At 34.7% G+C, this 26690-nt stretch overlaps 1 protein-coding gene across 1 annotated transcript in view; it reads right to left on the bottom strand.

Moving 5' to 3' along the window:
* The window catches only part of CHN1 (chimerin 1), a 187490-nt gene that overhangs the window by 119420 nt on the left and 41380 nt on the right, over positions 1–26690 (bottom strand). Inside the window, exons 2-3 of the mRNA XM_045558932.1 lie at positions 17271–17309; positions 10281–10336 (exon numbers count right to left, since the gene is read on the bottom strand). Of these exons, the coding sequence (XP_045414888.1) occupies positions 10281–10336; positions 17271–17309 (95 nt within the window). The remainder of the gene's footprint in view (positions 1–10280; positions 10337–17270; positions 17310–26690) is intronic.

Here is a 26690-nt window from a genome sequence, read left to right as displayed (position 1 = left end):
GAGGTGGTCATCAGGAGGAGGCTGCATAAGGCAGAGAACTGGAAACTGTGACAAGGGTGACTAAGCTCTGTTTATAGTATAAGAAAGCCCAACTTATATTCTAAATGGATGTTGAGGCAACGTACAATTACAGGAATTTGCTACAACTGAATTTTAAATAGGTGCAAAAGATGGCACTAAAAGGCCATTTCAAAAATAAAATATGGTGAAAATAGGCTTTTGAGTGATAGGATGATTTTAAAATAAATAGAGTTGGTTTTAATAATTCAAAACCACCACTCAGTATTCATAAAACAATGCTTTCCACCTCAAAGCATATTATAAGTCCTAAATAACAGATCATCACTACATGTAAGATATATGAGCATGTAATCTTTACTTTTATGGAACCAAAAGTTGAGCTATAGGTTGTGTCAGCACATAGCAGCAATCAGCAGTAAAAGCACAATTTCAATTAGAGTGCTTTCCTCCCACTCCTGTAACAAACTCTAATGCTCCTACCTAACTCAATGTGTCCTCTAAAACAGAGTAATTATAAAGCAAGCACTTTGTACCTCCCACTCATTCACTTAACAAATCTTTATTAAGCACCTACTATGTGTCAAGCACTGCTTGAGGTACCTAGAAATAATGGTAAACAAAACAGACCAAGCTCCCTTCCCTCATGGAACTTACATTCTAGGAGGAGAAAACAGCAATAAATAAATATAATAAATAAGTAAACTATATAGTATGTTACAAAATGAAAAGTGTTATGAAGACAAGACAAAGTAGAATAGGAAAGGATTGAGAATGCTGGGAAGGGGATAAAGTAAGTTTGTTTGTTTGTGTATTTATTTATTTTTAGAGACATGGCCTCATTCTGTTGCCCAGGCTGAAGTGCAGTGAGGTGATCATAGCTCACTGCAGCCTCAAATTCCTGGGCTCCAGTGATCCTCCTACCTCCTGAGTAGTTGGGACTACAGGTATGCACCACCATATCCAGCTAATTTTTTAAAATTATTTTTTGTAGAAACAGGATCTCATTATGTTGTCCAGGCTGGTCTTGAGCTCCTGGGCTCAAGCGATCCTCCTACCTCGGCATCCCAAAGTACTGGGATTACAGGCATGAGCCACTGCACCCAGCTCTATATAATTTTAAATAAGGTGGTGACGACGGGCCTCATGGAGGAGAGAAAGTCTGAAGGATATGAATGAATGAGCCATGTGTACATCAGAGAGAGGAACTTTCTAGGAAGAGGAGTCAGCGAGAGGGCTTGAGAAAGGAGCATAAGCACGCCCACCAAGGGATTGCTGCATGGCAGGGTAGAATGATTTACTATGACAAATTGACTTAAATATAATAATAACTAAACACAATAAAAGTGTATTTCTTGCTCATATAACAGTCTCGCATAGGTATTCAGGTTGGCAAGATAACTGTCCTACATCCAGACACCTTCCATCTTATAGCTCTACCACCTCCTTGTGGAGATCTTGTTTTTATCTGAATCTAAGCAGAAGGGGAAATAATATGGAGGAATTTAAGTTGGTAGAACGTTTTAATGGGTCTAGCATTAAAGTTAACTTCTGTCCCATTAGAAAAATTGTCACATGGACATAAGTATCTAAAAGAAGCTGGGCAAATTTAGTCTAGCCAGGTTTCCAAAGGATTTTTGTGAGTATCTCGCAGTTTCCACATTTCAGCCCTGAATGGTGACAGTAAGAAATGGTAGGATTCTGGACATATTCTGAAGATAGACGCAATATGATTTCTTGATGGATAATTTACCTTTGAAAAAAGTGAAAAATAATGTATAATTTTTGATCTGGGCAACTGGGAGTAAAGAAATACCATCAACTGAGATCTGGAAGGCTGTGGTAACAGCAGGTTTGGAGACGAAGGTGAAGGTCAGTTCTGTTCTCGATGTGCTATTTACATTTGAGATCTCTATTAGACATCCGAAAGAAGATGTAGAGTAGGCGATTTTATATATAGTCTGGAATTTGAGAGAGAGGATGGACTAGAAATATAAGTTATATTTAAAACCTGAAACTGGTAAAATCATAAGGGAGTAAATGTAGGTAGAGAAGAAATGGGGATTGTGGACTCTGCCCTGGAGCAATCCAAAATCAAGAGATCAGGTTGAAGAGGAACCATAGAAGGAGACTGTGGAGGCAGGAGAAAAACCAAAAGAATATTGTATCCTGGAAACAAAGTGAGAAAAGTGTCCCATGGAAGAGAGAGTCATCACCTGTGTCAGATGTTGCTGCCGGGATGAGCAAGAGAAAACCAACTACTAGATTTGTACGTGGAAGTCACTGGTGACCTTGCCAAAGTAGTCCAAAGTGGGTAGTGGGTAAAAGTCTGGTTGGAGATAGCAGCATAGACAACACTTTCGAATGTTTTCTATAAAGAGGAGCACAGAAATTGGGCGGGGCAGATAGAGAAAGCAGAGTCAAGAGAACTTCTCAAGATGGGAGAAATATGTTGGTGGGACTATAAATCAGTACAACCTCTATGAAAAACAGTCTGGAGATTTCTCAAAGAACTAAAAAGACCTACCATTTGATCCAGGAATCCCACTGCTGGGTATGTACCCCAAGGAAAAGAAATCATTATATCAAAGACACCTACACCTGAGTGTTTATCGCAGCACAATTCACAAATGCAAAGCTAGAGAATCAAACCAAGTGCCATCAACTAATGAGGGGGTGGATAAAGAAAGTGTGTGTGTGTGTGTGTGTGTGTGTGTGTGTGTGTGTGTGTGTGTGTGTGTGTGTGTGTGTGTGTGTAAGGGTCTTACAGGTCCTTTTCACTTATTAGGATTATTGTAATTGCCTTCTAAACTAGTTGTTGTTGTTTGTCTCTAAAATGTCCATCCTTCTCCCTGGTACATCCATCTTCCACACTGCAGCCAGATGCTCTTTCTAAGCCTAACCAATGATGTCTTTCTCCTGCTTGAAATACTTCCACTTCTATAGCTATCAGCATAAAGTCCAAACTCTAAGCTTAGCACACAGAACCTTCTATTACTGATGCCTACTTAGCGCTCTGGTCTCATCTTTTACCACTCTCCCACAAGTACTCTGCCCTTGGCCACAGAAATTGCATACATATGTATCAAGGTAATTACTACCAACTCTTCTCTAATGGTTGATCTACTGCTCCACTTCCCACCTAGGCTATAGGCTCCTTTGAGAGAGGGATTTTAGTTTATTTGACTTGAATCCTGAGCATGCCCCTCAGAGAATGCTGGCTGAATGCATAAATATATACATGTCACAGAAGGAATCAGAGCATCTCTAAGAAAAATAGATATTAATGCACATATTTTTATAAGCCATATTATAAGAGCATTGTGTTGAAAAATAAATTACACAAAGATATGTCATTCATTCACGCACTCATTTCACTCTACAAGCATTTAACTATGCATATCACACAAAACTCAGCATACCTAGGTGCTGAGTATAATCTACATGGGGGAGCAAGTGAATAAAGAAATGGTTACTGTCAATTTCCTACTTCTATAACTAGGTCTGAAAAAAAAAAAAACATTTTTAAAACATGTGATACCAAAATATATACTCAACATACATCTAACTCGTATTGAGACTAGAATTAGAATACAGTGTAAAATGTGTAATTTTCTTTACATTTCTCATTACACTAACAGCACTGACTTGTGTTTCAGTGCATTTTTTCCAGCCTCAGTCTACCTTACCCATTTAGCTTAGAAAAAGACAACTCCATTATTACAATAACGAGAACCTATATTCAAAAACATTGTGCAGCTCCCTACAACACTAACTTTAAAAATGTGTCACAGAGAATAGGGATTTGGTTTTATGCATTTAGAACTTATCAGTATATTACCACTGTTTGGATGGCAGGGCAAAAAAAAAAAAAGTCCATTTGAGGCTCCATGTTTAAGGATGGTAAAGTACCAAATTTGTTTGATTTATATCATATTAGTGTCAGTCAACAAAAAATATGGAACTCATTTGATATCTCTATATTTATTTTTATTATAATTGTATTTTATGGAATAAATCATATATTTACATATACATGTCTATAAGGACAGTTGTATGCACAAAAATATGTAGCATTACTTTATGGGTGATAATGGATTTCCAATAATTCTAACTATGTAAGACTTTCACTTTATGTGCTAACTTCAGAATTAACTCTCCCAGAATATATAACTATATCATGTAACAGTATTATTAAGAATGACTTTCAAGCTTTTAAGTATTAGCTTAGTTTCTAAACCATGCCTAAAATAATTAGTTGTGACCTGGACATCTTATCCCTATAAAAAGGATTATTCATATCTGAATTTCAAAATTTGTCTTAGCAATAGCTTTTAATAAAAAATCTTTTATGTTTTAGCATTCATAAAAGCAATTGGTTCTTTTGGAATGTGTCACTATATCTCTAAATAATATGTATATATTGTATTTCTTGATTTTTTTAATTGTAGTCATTATATATAGATTTTATCCCTGACAAAAAAAAGCAATTGGCCTGACTTTCTGGAATTAGAAAAAAGTATTAGTTACAATTTGATTTTCTGTCAAATTATTTTACTGTTAGATATTTTGTGTCAGGGTTCAACCCCTAATAATTTATGATTGTTTTAATAGTTGATAATTCAAGTTTTAAAATAGGTGCTATATATCTTGGTCTCAAGAATGCCAACAGAAATTCAGCTAAGAGCAAGACATGGAGTTTATTACCAGAATTAAGGGTAGATCACAAGAGAAAGGTCAGTTGCATGGCTAGTCACTAAATATATTTTCCCTTTGGGCCTGGCATAATTCCTCAGTCCCTGAATTTACAATCTGTGATACAATGCCATGATTAGAAGAAAAAGGAACAGAAATGTGCACATGCAAACAAATAGGGTCAGTTCTCCCTTTCCTATGACTACAAGGGAAATTTCTGTAGTAGGGAAAGACAAAGTCATTGGATCCATTTTTAAAATTATAATTAGCACCAATAGATAATTAATAACTACTACTTAAAAGAACTATTAACTTATCAATTGCATTAATTTTTCTTTTTCTCTTCACATTTCAGTGAAGAAAAAACATGCAGCAGCCCCAATCCAATTCCTCAGTTAAATATTTGAGGTTGAATATCACCTGGTACTTCAGTTACTCTCTATCCTTAGTGTTCACCATTCCAGTAAGTTTCAGTTCTTCCAAACCAACACTTACCATTTAATCAAGACTAACACTGAACTCTTCCTCCAATAAGTATTTTTAGGTTAGCTCCATCCCACTCTACTTAATCCTTTACTTTCATTTCAAATGAATATCTAAGTTATTTAATTGTTATATAGAAACTTAACAATAGAATAAGCAAACCATTAGCAATGATGGCTTATAAATGAATTCAATGCCTCTAATTATAAACCTAATCATTATAATAGTATTGAGTATGAACATCATTTCCATAAAAGAAGACCATTTATCCCTATTTAGTAATTGTCCTTTAATTATCACCTGAGGAAAACAGGAAGACTTGAGTAACATAAAGATTGGTCTAATATAGAAACAAGTTATCACCACTAACTTCCAAAATAAAGATACATATTTATTTAATGCACACATATTTAACCTTCATTAAACAGTCAAAAATAAGTAACTATAGAGTGTAAATTTTGAACATGTGAGAATAGCACAACGTACAAGGAGAACCAGACCACAGTAAATTCTTTTACACACTGAATAGCTTTCCTTGCCATTAGAACATTATTACTAATTTTTTGTGAAAGAATACTTAACCAGAGTGAAAATGGTCAATTGCTCAATTTAAGAAAGACTGTATCAATTGTACAATCTACTTTTCTGGTTTCCCAATGTTTACAGGCCTGCCTTTAACCAACAGAACAGAATGTGAATGGTCTATTTCCTGAGGGGATGACAGTATTCAGTCAATCGCATAGCAAAAGTAAACCAAAAAGAACTATTTTTAGAGACTATGTCATCCACTCCTCTAGTACTGTATTCTGTGTTTTGCCTTTGAATCAAGGTGGATTACCAAAAGGCTTTAACGCTGGACCACATCAGGTTAGCCTTTTAAAAATTAGCTTCACTGATTTGTTGTTCCTTAATGTTATGCCAAATAAAGACTTTAATTCAGGAAAAAACTGGATCATATTAGCCTTTCTCTTCCTTAAGAGTTATACTTTATTACTATGAAACACTTCACACAATTACACTGATTCTCAAGCACACTGCAATCAATCAGCATTTTGTTTTTATTCCCTCAACGTTTTTCAGTCCTTTTATTATGTCTTCATTTGTGTGGTCTCAAATTCTTTTGAGAAAGGCATGGCATAGCTATTTCTAAATAAAGATAACTGTTTTACTAATAAATACTTCAGGATTTTCCACAGAACTATTGCCAATATATCTTGAGTTAAAAGTTTAAAAAGTTATGTCTGGACAGAACATGGAAGAAAATGGAAATTTTTATTAAATAGCATTTTAAAAATTGCCACTACATATAAATTATTTAATCATCCTTGATCGTGGCATAGTAGCAGTAACATGTAATCATCAAGTACTACCTACTCATTCTATGCTTACACACATGCAGACTGGACATCGACATATATCTAAACTGTAAATGGACATTGCAAAGATAATTTCATGAAATTCCTGCCTAATTTTGTAAACTGGTTCTCTTTGTAATTAACGATATACTTTCAAAGCTACAGTGTTTTTTAAAACAGATGTCATAATGACAAAATCCATTTCAACATTTTTTAATCAATGGAGAAGCAATTCTTTTAAATATTATCTAAGAAAGTTACTGTGATTCTATGTTATTTATGAATCATATATAGTCCATCCTCAAATTTCTCCAACTGTACCTAAAATTTATAGCTTTAAAATGTATATATAACTTCAGGACACAATCAAGGTGCACATGATGAATATGATTACCATGTCTCTTTACTCTTCTCTAATTTTGTATGGTCCCGCTACTGTTTTTGTCTATTATGACAATGACATTATTTACAAACCTAGGGCAGATGTCTTATAGGATGTACACATTCTGGGTTTGTCTGACTCATACTGTGTAATTACATTTAAGTTAAACATTTTTGGCAAAAATACTATACAGGTGATATTTTATGTCCTACTGTATCACTTCAGGAGGTACATGTCAGTTTGTCCCCTTATAGGTAATACTAAAGTTGATCACTTGTTAAGGGAGTAACTGCCAGATCTCTCCATTATAAAGGTATATTTTTCTCTTTGCAATTAATAAATAATTGGTAGGGTGATACTGTGACACCATGAAAATATCCTGTTCACCTATAGCTTTTCATGCAATGGTTTTAACATGCACTGATGATCTTTGCCTGAGTCAATTATTAGTGTAAATTAGTGATTTTATAATTTTATTCTTTCTACAATTTAACTGCCAGTCTTCTACAAAGAACAACTTCACACTTCCCCTTTTATCTTTTTGTATTGGGGTGCATTTTTTGTTTTAAAGTATCATTATGCACTTATTAATTTTCTTTCATCCAATGTGCTATAATCTATTACTATTATTTTTCATGTTAAATTGTCCCAAATTTTGCCTGTGGGAACCCTTCAAGTGTGCTCCTGTGTCTTTTTGATGTGTTCCTATCAGTTCTTGACCATTTCCTTGCTTTCTGACACAACAAGATGTTCCAGGACCTCTCTACCCTACATTTTGAAATCAGGAATTGCTCTAAGGAAGCTCCTTTTAGTAGGAAACAGTGTTTGGAAAACAAAATCTAGGCACTGGGCACACTCATTCTTAGTGGGGCACTATTGCTGCTAAGCCCATGGACTGAGATAGAAAAAAACATTTTCCAAAATCTATGAATTCACATTAACACCTCCAATTCAAAATTAATAACAAAGTATACTTCCCAATTTTGCCCCATTCTTTATTTATATTTCCTAAGATCCCTGATTCCCCCCAATCCAATATAATTCCACATTTGCTCTATCCTACCTTATAAACAAAATGATTTCAGGATTACTATACAAGTACTGCTACCAACAACAAATCTACTAGGTACAGTTGAAGATCCTTTTGCATTTTTTTGTCCCTAGATATGCCCTTCTAAGTCTGTATGGTCAGAATACTATGTTTAAAAGCTACTTAGGCCAAAGAGTACATGAAAAAAAGCTCAACATCACTAATCATCAGGGATATGCAAATCAAAATCACAATGAAGTATCATTTCACCCTAGTTAGAATGGCTATTATCAAAGGACAAAAAAATAACAAATGCTGGCAAGGATGCAGAGAAAAGGAAACTCTTATACACTGCTGGTGGGAATGCAAATTAGTACAGCCATTATGGAAAACAGTATCTAAAAATAGAACTACCATATGATCTAGCAATCCCACTACTGGGGATATATCAAAAGAAAATCAGTGTATTGGAGAGATGTCTGCACTCCCATTTTTATTGCAGCATTATTGACAATAGCCAAGGTATGGAATCAACCTAAGTATCCATCAACCGATAAATGGATAAAGAAAATGTAGGATATATACACAATAGAATACCATTCAGCCATTAAAAAAGAATGAAATCCTGTCATTCGTGGCAACATGGATGAGTCTGAAAGACATTATGTTAAATGAAATAAGCCAGGCACAGAAAGATGAATATTGCATGTTCTCATTCATATGTGGAAGCTAAAAAAAATTGGTTTCATAGAAGTAGAAAGCAGAATAGTGGTAACTAGAGGTTGGGAGGGGAACACAGAGAGAGGTTGGTTAACAGCTAGAAAATTGTCCTAGATATAAGAAATAATTACTAGTGTTCTACAGCACTAGGGGGTTACTAAAATTAACAATAATTTATTGTGCATTTTCAAATAGCTAGAAGACAGGATTTTGAATGTTCCCAACACAAAGAAATGATAAATGTTTGAGGTGCTGGATATGCTAATTACTCTGATTTGATCATTACACATTGTATACATGTATCAAAATATCACTGCTGTATCCTATAAATATGTATAATTATTATGTGTTAATTTTTTTAAACTACTTAAGTTAATTTTTTTGTGATTATACTATGAATCTGTCAGGTTCATGTGTTTCTATTTGTATTCAATTGTAGGGTTTGCTTTTATATCATTTTTTAATTTTGTTGTTTCAATATGTGAAAAATTTAAATAGTTCAAAAATCACAACTACATAAAAACATATTCTCACAGAAGTCTCACTCCCATCCCTATCCCCCCCCCCCCCCACAGTGCTCCTCACCCACTCCTTATGCTAATTATCTTACTGGTCTCTGGTTTAATCCTTCCTACGTTTCTCTTTTGCAAAAATAAACTATTTTAAAATTTTTTTGCATTCTTATGAAAAAGGGATCTACTTCCTATATGTATATACATTTTGTATCTGGAAATCTTTCCCTATCAGCTCACAGAAATCTTCCTTATACTTTTTTAGTATGATATTCTATTTAATCAGTCTCCTATGGACAGACATTTAGGTTTTTTCCAACATTCTGCTATTACTAATAATCCTATAATTAAAAATGTTAAGTTATTCCATATTTGTACAGATAATTCATCAGGGTAAATCCCTAGAATTTAACTGGTAAGTCAAAGGGTAGATGCAAGTATAGTTTTATTAGATATTACAAAATTCTCACAGAGTTGTACTATTTTACATTCCTATCAGCAATGCATAAGAGTGCCTGTTTCCCCACAGGCTTGCCAACTAAGTATATTCTAAGCTTTTGAACATTTGCCAATCCACAAAGTGATAATGGTCTCTGTATTTAAATTGGCATTTCCGCTATTATCAATGAATTTCAACATCTTTACATATATTGTCATATCTTTTTTTTTGGTGAACTATACTTGTCCTTTGTTCATTTTTTTAAAATCATGATTTAAATCTTTCTTTCAATGGAAAAAATAATTCAATAATCCTACAATGATGCTTTCCAACTTTGTTTTAAAAAAATAAAGAAAACATAAAAAATGAAAACACAACATATGAACAAACCAAAAAGGAAAACAATATATGAATTGACCAAAAAACTATATTGTAATATTCTAAACTGTGTTCTAAACACTCCTTTAAAAAGTGGCAGTTACGACAAGTGAAAGAATGTTAAGAAAAATGCATTCAAGTTGTAATTTTATGATGCCAATTAGCGTAAATGGTTAATGCCACAAACAACGAAACCACTGAGGAAGGTCAAAGTCTGGGAAACAGACAATTGAGAGGCATTTTGTTGTAACAGTTTCATTGCACCCACCTCGCAAGTACAGGTAATCCTTCGAGGATGAGGGGCTTCCTGCTGCAGCTGATACACTGTGAGAGGCAGAAACAAAAGGTGTCAGTTTCCCTTATACAGAACTTATAAATACAGTAGTAATAACAAACTGGCTGCTGTTTATGTTCACAAGAAAACTGGTATAATCTTATTTGTCATTAAATTAAAATTTGTTATGAACAAAACAAAGACAGTAAACTAAATTTAGTGAAAACCCAGGAGCAAGCACAAACAGAAAAATCATAGTCCACACAAGTATCTTTTTACCTTATACCAAGTCAATGCTCGACATTTGGCTTTGTTCTTCATAATCTGGTCATTTATTTTCCCCATATTGCTGATACAAACCAAAAAGGCTTATATATATTTTTTATTTTATTTTTCAGACAGGGTTTTCCTCTGCTGTCCAGGTTAGAGTGTAGTGGCCTGATCATAGCTCACTGCAACTTCAAATTCGTGTGCTCAAGTGATCCTTCTGCCTCTAACTCCCAAGCAGCTGGGACTATAGGTGCATGCCATCGTGCCCAGCTAAGTTTTGTATTTTTAGTGCAGATGGGGGTCTCACTATGTTGCTCAGGTTGGTCGCGAATGCCTGGCTTCAAGTGATCCTTCTACCTCAGCCTCTGAAAGTGCTAGGATTACAAGTGTGAGCCACAGCACCTAGCCTATATATATTTTAAAGCACATTATTAGGTGTCAATCTTGATACTAAAATCAGTATTTACAGGCTGGAAGTAACAGATACACTGTTTTTCTCCTCTATTTATACTGCAGACATCTATCTTCAAAGATAATCTTCCCCTAAAAACAAAATTTCTGACCAAAGTTACCACCACTTATTCGACTAGGACAAATGCAGCAAAAAAAAGGAATTCAGATACTGAAATACTTTGCCAAAAAGTGAATAATTTTTAAGGTATCTGAAAATCAATCAGTGAAAATTATACTGATACCATGACCTCCTCCTTGTCTCGCTTCAGGCTTTTTCATTTAAAATGAAAAAAGAATAAACAGGATTGTGGCTGTTAGAGAAAGTGTATTTATGTATGTCTAAGTTTATCTCTTGGAGAGTTTTTTTTTCTATTTCTACATATATAATCACATAATTGAATTTAAGTTAATACTGTAGTTAAATACTTGGACATTTTGTCAACATAGCATCAAACTATCCAGGCATCTGGGACTGTGAGATAATGAGTGACTCAGATTTCAACCGGATATCATTATACAGACTCTACCTCTGACCGTATTGATTCATATGTATCATGGGAATATATATAAATATATACTATTAGACTACATATACACACATAATTTAGGCTATATATATGTGTGCATATACATGCACTATACACACACACTGAGAACACACACATCACTATTCTATATTTCTATGCAAAGGGGATATAGCATTGTGGTTAAGAATTTGACCTCTTGAAGCAAACCACCTGGGGTTTGAATACTGGGGCTCTGTCACTAACACCACATTCTGTGCCTTAGTTTTCTGTATTTGTAAAGTAGGGGTAATAACAGTTTCTACTTCATAGAATACTGTAAGGATTAAATAATTTACTATATATAAAAGACATAAAATAGTTGTTGGCACATAATAAATGCTCAATAAAGATTACCTATTATTATATGTAGGTAATTGATATTAATATGTACAATTTAAGGAGTCTGAGGTTACAGTGAGCTATGATGACACCACAGCGCTTAACCCAGGCGAGAGTGCAAGACTCTGTCTCAAAAAAAAAAAAAAATTCCTGTGGATATAGTTTTATAGGTTAAAGAGATGACGTGAAGGGAGTTAATTCTGAGACAGAGAAGGCAAGAAAGAGCACTGAAATCAAATTTGTCTGGCCCTGATAGTGAGCATACATGTATACCTCCCAAAGATACCTGCAAACTGCTATCCTCCTTAAAAGCAGCCGAAACATGATTTTAAGAAAGGAGGATTCTTCAGGCCTATTCCTCCATATTGGTAACTATAAGGTGAAAATTCAGTTTGCATTTCTACTTTGATCAGTAATTCTCAAAAGATTAGTTGTTTTCCTTTGTCAAGAAAATGCTCTGGAAAGTACTGTCACCTTGAAAACACAATTTTGAGAACTGAATGATAGTCAAGAACATCATTAAAAGTTATTAGAGAAATGAAAATGCTGATTTTGATTCAAAGCACAAATACTATAGTATCTGCTTATCATCAGTAAGCACTTACCTATTTAATAAGCAACAATTAAGATATACCAGTGTGAAAAAAGGGGTAAAAATATCATCACCTGAAAATTGATCCAGGTTTCACCTTTTGTTTTCATCAGAGTTTCAAATGGTGTAATGTTTTTTCTTTAACATTAAATCACATAAGGATATTTACTTTTCAATTTTTTTCAGTCCTTCTAATAGCCTCAAAGGGTATAGTTCAGTTTCATATAAAGGAGACTTTAGACAAATGCCTCCTGATTGGCTACCAGTGGTAGCTTATTTTGAATAAATAATACATAAAGGGGGGACTCTCTGGATATTTTATAACCAAATATAACAAATTTGGATTCATGGAACACCTAGCAAAAGGATCATTAATAAATTATACATAGTGACCAGGCACAGTGACTCATGCCTGTAATCCCAGCACTTTCGGAGGCCCAGGTGGGAGGATCACTTGAAGCCAGGAGTTTGAGACTAGCCTGGGCAACACAGCGAGACCCCACCTCTACAAAAAAATTTTTTAAAAATTAGCCAGGCATGGTGACTCACACCTGTAGTCCTAGATACTCAGGAGACTGAAGTGAGAAGATTGCTTGAGGCTGGAAGGTTGAGGTTACAGTGAGCTACACAAGTGCCACTGCACTCCAGCCTGTGCAACACAGCAAGATCCCATGTCAAAAAAAATAATAATAAAAAAAATTATACAAGGTCTGTCCAGAAAGTATCCACTCATGTAATATGAAAAAGAGACATTTATTGAAGAAGTTACAAAATACAAGAAACACTGTACATAGGACAATGATGCTTCAGTCCGCTTCCAGACAGACACCTTGGGACCTCACACGGTTCTCCCAGCATTTCTTAATCTAACTTATACACATTCAACATTCTCAGGCGTTCTGCTTATTGCAGGCCTCCTTCCAGAACATGGATCACTGTCATCAGATTCTCAACCATCTTTAACGCGTCAGTGCCACATTTTTACTTGCGCTGCACTCACTGCATCCTCCCCAAAAGCCTTCTGAATCATCCGAATGTTCAAGCTTAACACAAAATTTGAAGTACATTTGTTGCTCTATATTCGCTCAATCATCTTGAATGTGACGGCCTCACTGTCCACAGGCTCACTCAATGGCGTCTAGCGCCCCACTGACTAGTATGGTGAAGCTGTTCATTGCTCATGCACACACATTCCATTCCACTGTCATTGGCTGCCAGGTCACACTGACGTTGTGCAAACCATTCGTGTTATATTAACAATGGCTGGATATACTTTCTGGATAGACCTCGTATACAGTAATAAGATCTAATTAATTCAGGCCCTACTCCCTCAGTTTGAAATTTTTGATAATCTGAATTGGAATTCAGCTGCATTTAAACAGGCATGATCATTAAATGATTCACCAAAAATTAATAGCTAAATTGAGGATGAGAGGATATATGATTAAAGTACTTAACATATTTTCAATCACCTTAGGAGTGTCAACGCTTATATACTCATTAATGAAATTCTCCGTCCGCAGAGATAATATATTGTTAATCAAGTTCAGAAATCACAAATTGGTATCTTGAAGTCCAAATTGACTCACATGTGTTTTGTTTGCTATCTTTTAAATTTGACTGTATTTTAACATTTAAAAATTAAGAGATTAAATTTTAACAAAAGCAAAAGAGAATTCCAGCTTCTCTTGAAACCTCAAGAAGATCTGACAATACCAGACACAGAATCTTACATGACAACAATAAAAGGGGGCTAATTCTGAGCTCCTCTCTACAGACAGAGTGTTCACGATCTACTTTCTCAGTCCCTGCCTGGCTTGCTTGCCTCATTTATTACATGTAAGTCTTGTTTAATTCAAACAATACATATCAAAATGCAATAAAACTGTGTTTGTTTTAAAAGAGTCCACAACTTGGACTTTTCGCTAATTCTATTTCCCTACTAGTTTGTATTTGTAAGGTGTCAGAATTATGTTTTTACAAGATCAATTGAACCAGAAGTGGAAAGCACAACAGGGGCACAGGTAAAACAGGTTTCTTACGGAATCAAACTGTGAAAAGCTGTTCAGACCCCACCCTACCAAAGACAGAAAAAACCCCAAACATGTAGCAACTTTTGACAGTAAATTGTCCCCGTTAAGCTTTATATTAATAGATCTAATACAGAATAAAAATAAACAATTAGGACTTCTTGAAAGTTTCATTCTGTGTGTACCTCCTTACATAGACTGACATAACTGATTATTTTAAAAATCTCAATCCATTTGATTTTATTACCATTTTGAAATTGTTTTAATAACTAAATTTATATTGTATCACAGAGAAGATGCTGAAGCATTATAGTTTATTAGTCCCAAAAACTGTCAGTAGAATTTACTGTCAATTACTAACTTTAAACCAGACCTATATATATATTAAATAAAATATGTATATGTAGGTCTGGCCTAAGAATTAAAAATTCATCATGGCTCAAGTATTAATATTAAGGGTACTGGACAAGGCCTATTACCTCAGTTATTTAAAATTCCAATCTTCATTGATGAAATAAAGGTATAGCAGGCTTATCAGTCTTTAAATTTTTTCCTATGAAAAAAAGACTACTGAATGGATGAATTCCTCAAGGTACTATTAATAAATACCTTACTGGAAATTATTTATAGCTAGCTGTAAAAACTGTAAAATTGAGAGTGGCAAAGACGAAACAAATAAAAGGATTCAACCTAATCACAATGTTTTCTAAGTCAGAATTTTGACAAACACATTTAACAGTCTATATGATCAGGCTGGGCGCAGTGGCTCACACTGGTAATCCTAGCACTCTGGGAGGCTGAAGCGGGAGGATCGCTTGAGCTCAGGAGTTTGAGACCAGCCTGAGCAAGAGCAAGACCCTGTCTCTATTAAAAATAGAAAAAAAATTAGCTGGGTGTCATGGTGCATGCTTTTAGCCCTAGCTACTTGAGAGGCTGAGGCAGGAGGATAGCTTGAGCCCAGGAGTTTGAGGTGGCAGTGAGCTATCATGACGGCACCGCACTATACTTGGGGTGACAGAGCAATACTCTATCTCAAAAAAATATCCCAAACAAACAAAATCTATATGATAATAACAATTCATGATTAGAATATAATTTTTGTTTTCTCATTGGTTAAAATTTGCACGTATTCAAATCTTAGATTGATATCATGATTTTATAAGAAAATTTCATATGACCAAAACAGAAAAAGGACCTTTCCACTTGGCTTTAACACAGTTTAATTATAAAATTTCCTTGAATCACAATTTTTTTCATTTGATGGTTTGAAGATATAAAAGCTCTTCAAATAGTTCCCTCCATGTTCCTATAATACTATTAACATGATGGTAGGGAGTTCAGACATTGAAATCATTAAGAGAAACTATAAAACTCAGTAAGAGAACTAAAACAACAAAAAAAGAAAGAAATATGCTATTTTTAAGACAAAGGGTAGCTTCTGCAAGACATATGAAGTCAACAAAAACTAACAACTGCATATACTACATTTACTAGTCAATACTGTTCAGAGGGAAAACAAATTGCCATAAACCCAGTAATAATCTAAGGCTTCATAAATGTTCTTACATCAAAAATGTGCAGGGCACAAGTCAGACCAAAGGGAAAAAAGATAAACTGAAAACCAGAAAATGCAGAGAAGAATTTTAAATAGGCTTCCAGCCAATGAGATTATGAGACAAAATCTTTAAGAGGTAAAGAACATTAGTAATTTTTACACATTTTTAGAACTATACTCCCGAGGCAGAGAAAAGGGCACCAGTGGAGTGAGGGGTGGGAAGCATCTGTGGCAATATTCGTAGAGATTGTTCATATTTTACTATTATATTAATAATTAGCCCAAAGTAACAACCTATTAAAATAAAACTGTTGTTCTGGGAACATAAAACCAAAGAGAATTTGAATTGCTGCTCCTTTAGTCAGCAAATTTCAGCAACTTATGAACATCAAAATTTAGAATAATTCTCAACATTTAAAAGATATTAATAATCTATATTTAAAGTACAGGTTTCTTTGGTGGTTTATTCGACTCTAAAGAGAACAAACAAAAACTTACAGTACTGTTTCTGTAATAGTGCATTCATATATTTTTAAAAATTACTTCAATTACATTAACCCTCTTTCTACTCTTAAAATCTGAAAAATCCTTTATTCGATGAAATAATATTCTCTAGAAACAAGGAAGGGAAAATAAAGGACTAAACACCTAGACTTTCTTGAAGAAATATTTATTCTAATGTAAAATTTAAAGAGTAATACAGAAATCAAATATCCCTCTTTTATATTTTGAGAAAATTATTTTAAAAGATTTAAAATTATTTTTTGTCTCTTTTTACTCATTCTGTTAAGAGAGTCTCCTGACTTATCATCATTTATCAGCCTCCTAACTTATCATCACTCCTTTTTGACATAAGGAGTCAGGATCTGAGAATAATTAGATTGCCTGAATTCTTAGCATCTCCTTACCTTAGTTTTATCAGCCATTCTTAGCAAGTGGTCTCAAGTTCCACCACATGGAATCCGTGCAAGCCCAGACGGATGAGATGTACCCAGACACACAAAACACACAGTGCACAATATCTAACTCAAATTACATCTTCTATGCTACCCACAAACTTTGTTGTACATTAGTTTTTCAATAAGTACAAAATGGAATGAATTTTTATATCTAATGATCCCAATATTTTTGTATTACTTATAAAGCACTATAACCCACACAATTAATTTGTATACTTACAGTAAGATTTCCAAACAGGAGGTCTATATTCATCTGTATCTGAAAGAATAAATATCAAATTAGTATTACTGAACATGTATATTTTAAATAAGATATTTTAATCATTAATTCATTTAATATATATTTGTTGAGAACTATTTGTCCTAGACATTGCGTTAGGCACTAAATGGCATTCTACATTTTTTTTTTCTTTTTTAGTCTTGGTCCTTACTTTCTTGGAGTACAGTTTTACAAAGATGTTCAAAGAAAGTTACCGTATTTATTCAACTGCTTATCACACAAGAACAAAGTTAATTTTACTGCTGGCACTTATTTCTTACAGTAACTGAGGTAATAACAGTCAATGAAGTCTTTGTTTCTTTGGACTTAAAGATTATTAATATTTCACTGAAAATCCCTAAAATCATTGGAATTTTTCCTTTTCAGTCAAATTGACCAGATAGCAATTTTAATCCCCGGAAATGCTGAGGATTTCTATATTTTTTCCCATTACATTTGGGGGATTCCAGCGTAAATGGTTTTATTAGCATGAAGAGAGAAGAGCAGCAAGGTACAGCTCTTAGTCCTCATACATCCTGGACAATCAAAACCAGGAAATGAGAAGCACTTCGATGGAAGAGAGGGAGCCACAAAGAACATGAGGTGAACATCTGCTCTCTGAGTCCATTTCCCCTCACTTGGCTTGAGTGTGGATATCGGAGACAGTGGAAGAGGTCGTGCGAAGAGATGGAAATACAAACACATGTGTGAGATGGAGTAATCAGAGAAAGGAGAAGGGGCCAAGGTGGTCTGGCTTCTCATCAGCAAAGCACAGCTGAGGAATAATCTCCACAGCCAAATGCTCTGCCTGCAAGACTATGTAGCCAAAACAGCAGACACATTTTTTTGGTGTGGAAAGGTGTGGCCAGCCATATCACCTGGCTCTGCTAGCATGCAACATGAATCCATTAGGCCATCTGATCCTAAAAATCTTGGTCTCAAAGGAGGCAAGAAAATCCCTGGCAAGTTTATTGAGAAGACTGAATATGTAGCTCAAGTAAAATGGTCATAGACTCAAAACAGTCAGCCCCCAATTCCCAACCTTTAAATGCAATCTCACACTTCATTTACGATGTGTTATCATAAACCACACAAATACTTTGAGTCTGAGAGCTACAGCAAGACTATTAATAATGGACATAAAGACATAAAAGGGAAATTTTAAGTCATGTGGAAATTGCTTGGCACCCAGAAGTGTTCGAATATGTTTGCTTAAAGAACAAATAAAAGATTACACAAATAAATGAATAATGAATGCAGTAAGGCAGCAAGTACAGTGGATTCTCGTTATTCACAGTAGTTACACTCTATGAAGTCACCTCAAACACCTTATTTAGGAGAAAATACTGAACCATTGCTCCCAGGGTCAGGTTCTGGTGTGGCTCTGGTCACATTTTCATCAACCAATAAATACATAACCGTGTTTTATGTGTGTTTCTCTTTAAAGACATCTTATTTAGTACATACTGTTAATTCATTAACATTGAACTCATGGCAATAGCACTATAACTCATGCCTGAATGAAGCTTATTTAACATATAAATTTTCTCCATAAGATACATCACAGCCTTTCTGTGCTTAGGAACAACGTCTAGACAGCACTTCAATACTAAGCTTGGGGGCCATTTTAAATGGCAAAATCGCTAACCAAAAGCACCTCACAAAAATGCAAAAATATGTGGAACTAAATAAACCATGAAAAGCATACTTGTTTACAGTATGAGAGCTGAAACAAGAAGGCAGAGCATTGCCTTGTTTGACCACAGCTGGGAACATGCAGGTCATATGATTCAAATTTTTTATTGCTCTGTGAATATTTGCAAATGACAGCAAAAGTGCCACAAGTATTTATTTTAGGGTTACAAATAAATGTAAGTGGGCAAATTTGCAAGTACAGAATCCATGAATAATGAAGACTGTAAATAATAAGCAATTATTCAGGAAAACTGCTTGCTCAGGTGAACTTGCCTAGCGACGATAAAAAGTTAGGATGAAACATGACCTTAATGCAGTGATACATAGATACATACATATTTCCTCTGCTGGGGGTATATGTGTACGTGCATGTGCATTTTGGGGGTTAATTATATTAAAGTTTGTCTCAATATGTATATAATTAATTCAACTGTATTTTTCCAATACTAGAAAAATTTTGCCTGTAAGCATTTAAGTCATTTTATGATTTCACTGATATATGCATGCTGTTATATTGTCATTCAATCCCAAGGAGTATGATGTGTTGTAAGTTTGGGTTTATAACAGAAGAGTGTAATTTTACTGTTCTGATGCTCACTCATATTCCACGCATCTCAGCCTCCTTGTCTGGCTCCGAACCATAAGCTGCAGTGACCGGGTGCCTCCTGATGGACCATGCGGGGTTAGGAAAAGAGCAGGCACTCAACCAGACCAGGACCCTGTGTAGGAAGGAACTGAATCTTGTCCTAGAAGAGGTGTGGCCTTTGCCCTCAACTACTAGGAGATAATCTTGGTCTGGGCTAGTCAGAGTAACGTGATTTAGAATGGGGCTTTGGATCATGTGGTATCAGTTAACCAACAACACCTACACAATAAAGCCCCAGCAAAAGCTCTGAACACCAAGACTTGGGAGAACTTCTCTGACTGGAAATAACACCATATATATCATCACACATAAATGCATGAAGAGTATGGGGCCTAACTCCAAAGAGAGAGGACAAACGAACAAGGACAATGCAAACTCTGTGTTCTGTATTTCTCCTGGACTCTGCCCTATGTGCTTCTTCCCTTGGCTGATTTTAATCTGTATCCTTTCCCTGTAATAAACCATGACTGTGAGTATAATAGTGTTTAGTGAGTTCTGCTGAGTCCTTCTAGTAAATTACAGACCCTGAGGGTGGTTTGGGGAACTTCCTCCCTGTCAAGTTGCAGTTGATGTCAGAAGTGAGGGAAGTGTTGGAGACTGTGCCCTCTAACTCTGCAGTTGGCCCTAACTCCTCACATATCCTGTGCAAAGCTTGCACCTGTGAGCAATGAGGGCCTCCTGAAGATCATTCATTTTGACTTTGGAGAAGGTGAGAAAGAGGCTAAGTCTCAAAGTACTGACTTTGAGGAACTGGGTACCTAGTGCTACACAGGCTTTCTTAAGGGAACATCAACTTTGACTTGCTGTGTGACTTTGGGAAATTTACTACCTCTCTGAACCTTAATCTGTTTATCTATAAAATGGAATAACAATATCATCTAAAACAGGAATAGTAATAGCAAAGGTTTGTTGTGAGAATTAAATTAGGCAACACACATAAAGCACCTTGCACTTAGGAGGCCTTTAGTAAGTACCCCCCTCCTACCTTCACCAAAGTGAATTTGAAAACGTAATATTAACATATATTTCAGCCAATTATTCTCTTTTTCCTATTTTGTTCTTCCCTGTACATAGAAGATATTATTCAAGATGCTACAGCTCACAATCATGTGGCCAAATAAAATTAGTATTCAGCAAAAAACCAAGAAATATTGGGAGAAGAGTTTGAGTTTCTTTTAATATTAAAGCCATTCTAATTAGTGGTATTTAAGAGCACTGTCTGGGTTTTAAGTCTTTTCCTAACAATCTATTTTTTGCTGGTGGGAGTGTGTAAACTGGCATAAACACTTTGGAGAGCAATTGGTGAAATGTATCATAAGCCTATAAAAGTGTGTAAATAGATATCTGTTGAGGCAGGGATTAAATGAGATGTTCTTCGAAGAACACTTAAAAATTATGACAGGCTTTCCTATGTTTAAAGGTAGAGATCTTAGATCACCTTGGCATGGATCTTTTTGTTGAGAGGAGTGCTGCTTGAAAACTTCCTTAGGCAAAGGCTAGGTACCACCGTCCTCGCAACTAGGGGGAGGGAGGACACAGGGAGGGGAAGGTTGAACGGCTTAGGAAAGAGTGCCTCAACTTCTTGATATGCAGAATTAGTTGCCAAAGTCAGGGAGACCAAGTTTCTATGACCCTAAATCCTCCCAGAAAGGAAGAAACATTACTCCAATCTTTAATTCCTGAGATTCAAAATTAAAAGTTCTGTTACAGAAGACATTCATAGTCCAAACCAATCTGACTGCCAAGAAGAGGTAGAGACAATCCCAAAACAAAATGGCCCTTGAAGGATTAACTGAAACTGGTGATCTAAAGCCACACAAAAAGCTTCTGGGTTTATTAAAGAGGACAGATTCTGGCACAGCCTAAGGTGGATGCTGGAAGTTATCTCTGACCTCAGTCACATTGAATTCAGTCACACTGAATCGTTGAGTTAAAAGAGAGTGAACTTAAAAAAATAATAATAATAATAATAATAATAAAGTATAATCTTGACATTCCATTGGGGTAACTGCTGTGGTCTGGGCCATCGACTGATCAGAAACGGCATCCTAGGAGCTGTCTGTCAGACAAGCAACTATCAGCAAACAGTGCAGGGCTGGTCTTCAACACTGACAGAAAATGATGATGAAGGGAAGAGCAGCAGTGTATTACTAGTTCTCTTGCTGGCATCTGGAAGAGGATGGGTCTACTCTGGGACTGAGTAAACCTCCTGCGGTTCAAGCTTGGAGGAGGAAACCCCAAAAGAGGAAGATATTGCATTTCCTGCTAACTGGGGCACTGATTAATAGAAAAAAATATGGCAGCATATTTGGCCCCTGAATTTATGACAATTCCTTCTGCATACCTTTTGACTCAGCAGTTCTATTTCTGGGAATTTATTGCAAAACAATTAAAGATGTTTGAAAAATACTAATATAGAAGCATATCACTGCATTATTACTTTTAAGACTAAAAACAGGATTCAACCTAAATGCCCAACAATTGGAAACTGATATAATCAATTATGATATACAGTATCCAGTTTGAAGATACCTTGACCACATGAAAAGGACTTTTAATCTGTCAGAAAGTTGGTTCTCTTCTAAATATTTTAAAACTTATAAACCAGTGGTTGTCAAACTTTTTGGTTTCAGAAATCTAGATTCTAAAGAGCTTTTGATATTTACTGATATTAACCATGTTAGAAATTAAAACAGCAATTTTAATAGTATTTTTGCTAACTCATTTAAAACTAATAAACCCATTATATCTTAACATTTTTATGAAACATAACTATTTTCCAGTATGAAAAAATTGGTTTTAATTTGCAAATCTCTTTAATTATCTAGCCTAATACGAGATAGCTAGATTCTCAAATCTGCACCTGTTGTTATATCACATGCCATGTAGCTTCTGGAAGATTCAACTAGATTCTTGCAAGAGAATGAGTGTGAAAAAAGTAAAATAATGTCTTAGTACTATTATGAAAAGTATTCATCTTGTAGAAACTGAAAAAACTTGGAGACCCTCAGGGGATCTGACACTAGTAATCTCTAGATAAGCCTTTCTCATGCAGGTATCTAAACCACAGAGCACAGATAATGTTCTGAGAGACAATTTTCTCAGTTCTCTCATCTTGGTTTGTTTCCTTTTAAGGTAGATAACAAACTCTTTCTAGAAGTACAAGAGATAGTTAACTTATATACATCAGCTGCCCATGGCCTTGGTGTATTCTCTCCCAGAACTAGGAGAAGCAACCCTTCTTCAAATGATGACTTTTACTTTTATGTATCTATATATTCTTAAATATTACACAATGAATATATTACATTTATCCTAAGAGAAAAAAAACTATTAAAAAGAAAAAAGTGTATGTTAACTATTTGTAAGATGAGGAAAACATGGAAACTCATTCAGATAGAGAAGCGCCTCCTTAACCTCCACAGGAGGTTTTAATTGTTTTAAGTGGGCTCTTGACTACACTACCAGAGAAACCCAGTAAAATTTAATTTAGTTTAATTCTTAATTAAATTTCCTGTCACTTTTGGTTAATTGCTAGAATTGTGAGCTAAGAAAATCTTATCCAAACATATTTTTACATATTCTATCATGTTTATGAAAAATGATTCCAATTCCAATTTTTCTTGCTTTTTTTAAACTCAAAGGTACAGATTTTAAGCAAGATTTAGTGGTAAACTCATTGTTGCCATAATTTGGGGGGCTGCTTTTTCTCTATATTTTCAGGACATTCATTTTTCTTCAAATATTAAAAATTTCAAGATATTTATCTGTACCTTAAGGCAATAATTAAAAAAATCCTAGTAAAATCTATCTCAGATAATGTCTTTGATATCTTAGAATTTACAACATTAGGGCTATTTAAGAGGTACTCAAAGTATTCATTTACTGATGGACAGGATTAAATCTACTTATAAATACCCTAATGTCCTAATTTTTTAGATTAATTTAAAATATTACATAATTGAATAAATCTTTATGCTCTCTCCAATTAGATCCTATTTACAACCAGTACATCTATAGAGGTTGTTAAAAATGATTAATCTTTGAAAATTAAAAAAGAATTATTTCATTCTTTTCATTATTTATAGTCTTGTGTACCATTACACATTTATGTCTTATGCATTCTTTGGTTTAGGACAATATTCCTCTGGTGAAGTTTAAACCTGCTTAACTTTTTATTTTAAAAGTTAAATAGTTCATTCTAGAACAGACTAGAATATTAAATTTAAGCTGTTTATTGTTTTAGGCTCAAACCAAAGGCTTTTACAATTTTTAAACAATATGATGGATTTTCTCAAAAGGACTATGTTGTATTTTAAATGAGACTTAGACTAAAGACTTATAAACACTCAAAAGCTGTGTGATTAATGTTTTAAAGCATATTCATTTCAGATTGTCTTTGGTTTGAATATTAACAATTTTGAACTGTATAAAAAGAATGACATTTGCTGACAAGAAAAAGGATATTTCTTCCTTCAAATGAAGAATCACCTTTCAACCAATTGGTGAGATTCCCTGTACAGCTTTAATCCAAAAATGCAAGGCATTAATGATTAATCCCCACCTGTTGCTGTTCTGTTTCTGCACCAAATTTAGATACAGCAAAATAATGATATGCTTGTGACCACAAAACTCTTATCTTACTGTAAAGTGATCTTTTCAAAGAATAAGGGTATAAACAATAAATACTAAACAAGTACTACTATTAGTATTTGAAAGTCACAAAGAAAACCAAGCTCCTTACTCTAAAAGAAGTGTTTCATGGAAAACAAAAACTCATAGTAAAAATTAAAAGACTCACAATAGCACACACAATTCTAAACTAATGTGGAAACAAAAATGAGCTTTCCTAGGTTTCTAGGTAGCTCACATCCTGACTAAACTTCTTTCCTAGAAAATGCTTCAAAATGTGGAAAAAAGGCATTTCAACTAAGATAATTAAAATTCACCCTACAAAGTCATGGCCAAATCAGGTCAGTTAAATTTACCCTTAGAAGCAACAAAGTCATTTAAAACCATTCAAAGTTGCAAGCTGATGTGTCATGATTCAACTCTGACAGAAGTAAACTATTTTTAAAAGCAAAGATAATTATTTTTAATTCTTCAGAGAATAGTGACCCAGAACTGTTAATACATGGGAAAAAAACCTTCTGAATCTACAACTCTAGAGCTCACATGTAACTTGATCAAAGGTCTCCAGAAACAAATATTCTGCAAATGCAGTGTTCAACTCTTCACTGCGGACCCACAGCCTGGGCAAACAAGGCCTCCTAAACGAAATGTGAAGCAAACTTGGAAACCTCTCCTTTTAAAAGCTCAAGCCTTTTATTAAAGGCCCTAGCAAAGTTTCCTCCAACCAGCTTGGCAGACCTAGCCAACATTACACAAAGTCCTTCTGCTTACTCAATCTTTTCACTATACTCTTAGAAACAAAAAAACTATACACAAGAAGTGGGTCATTCAACTCAATCCAAAGGTAAGCACTGTCACTTTCCAACCTACTAGTTCTTCTAGACAACTAGTCATATATCTGAGGTTTTCTTCTTAAAAGATTTGGTAATTTCTGATGTTTCTTTTAACATGTTGATACATTTATAGACAGTCATCAGATAGACCTATTACCCACAGGGTTTCTCAAAGGGAACTTCAAGATGAGATTTAGCTCCTGCCAAGCCTCTCAATAAAATCTCAACATTCCCACTGACTACCATTTGGATTTTGTTGGGTAAGTAAAAAAAAAAAAAAAAAATCACCTTTAAGAATATGATACATTTCTTGAAACCCTCTACCCTAGAAAATAGAATAGACAATTTATTTATTTGCTCTATATTCTCAACAATGCTCCTCATATTTTAAAGGAAATAGAATCTAATGGTACTTATTCTATTGTCTCAACAATGGTAATAAAGTACACCCTTCTACTTCTCTCCATCGCACATGTCTAAAATTAAAATGCAATAAATTTTAATTTTTTATGAAGTCATTGTAATTCATCCTTAAAAGAATATACAATATGTTATGTATATTATACCACAATAAAAAATATATTTAGAGCCAGGCACAGTGGCTCATGCCTGTAATCCTAGCACTCTGGGAAGCCAAGGCGGGAAGATCACTTGCCGTCAGGAGTTCAAGACCAGCCTGAGCAAGAGCGAGACCCCATCTCTACCAAAAATAGAAAAAATTAGCTGGACATGGTAACATGTGCCTGTAGTCCCAGCTACTCGGGAGGCTGAGGCAGGAGGATCACTTGACCCCAGGAGTTTGAGGTTGCAGTGAGCTATGATGACGCCACTGCACTCTAGCCAGGGCAACAGATTGAGACTCTATCTTAAAATATATATATGTATATATATGTTATATATATATATATGTGTAATATATATATATTTATATCCGATGAACATTTTTTCCATACCCAAGTTAGACTTTTAACCATTCATAGCACTTGAAGTTACAGATACTAAAAATGTAACAATATGAACACTGCAAAATTTTTACTTTTTATTTTACAAATTCTGGCAAATAACCAACTAAAACTATACTTCTCATGGGGAGCTTCCTAGTCAGTTACTTAAGAACTGTAATTTAGTTGTCTCAAATGCCCTCACCCCCTTCAGTAGACAGTTTATATCCTCCTTGATCTTTTCTTAAAGGAAAAATTGCAAACAATGTTTTTCTCCTTGTTATTATTCATCATTGGGGGCAAATTATTCCCAATCCATGTTTTTCTCATACTGCAACATAGTTTTGTAGTAATGACCCATCTGGATCCTTGCCCTTGGAAAAGGAATTGATCATCATATTCTCAGGCCTAGGAGTATGCAAAACAATGTGTTTATTAGAATGTGTATTATTCTTTGACATAGATTCATAGTTAGGATTCCCCAGTGATGAGAGTCAGTATGTCATTTTGCCGACAAGCATTAAAACAGCAGCCTTTCAAAGGCTTCCTTACATCTGTGTTCAAGCTTTATTAAGAAGACAGTTGTTCAGAAAATATTAATAAGATACACTAACCCTTAAATGAGACTCTATAG

Source organism: Lemur catta, chromosome 8 (assembly GCF_020740605.2).
Source record: "Lemur catta isolate mLemCat1 chromosome 8, mLemCat1.pri, whole genome shotgun sequence".
NCBI classification, from domain to species: domain Eukaryota; kingdom Metazoa; phylum Chordata; class Mammalia; order Primates; family Lemuridae; genus Lemur; species Lemur catta.
Note: the sequence above shows the minus strand (reverse complement) of the source record. Positions and strands in the feature narration are given on the sequence as shown.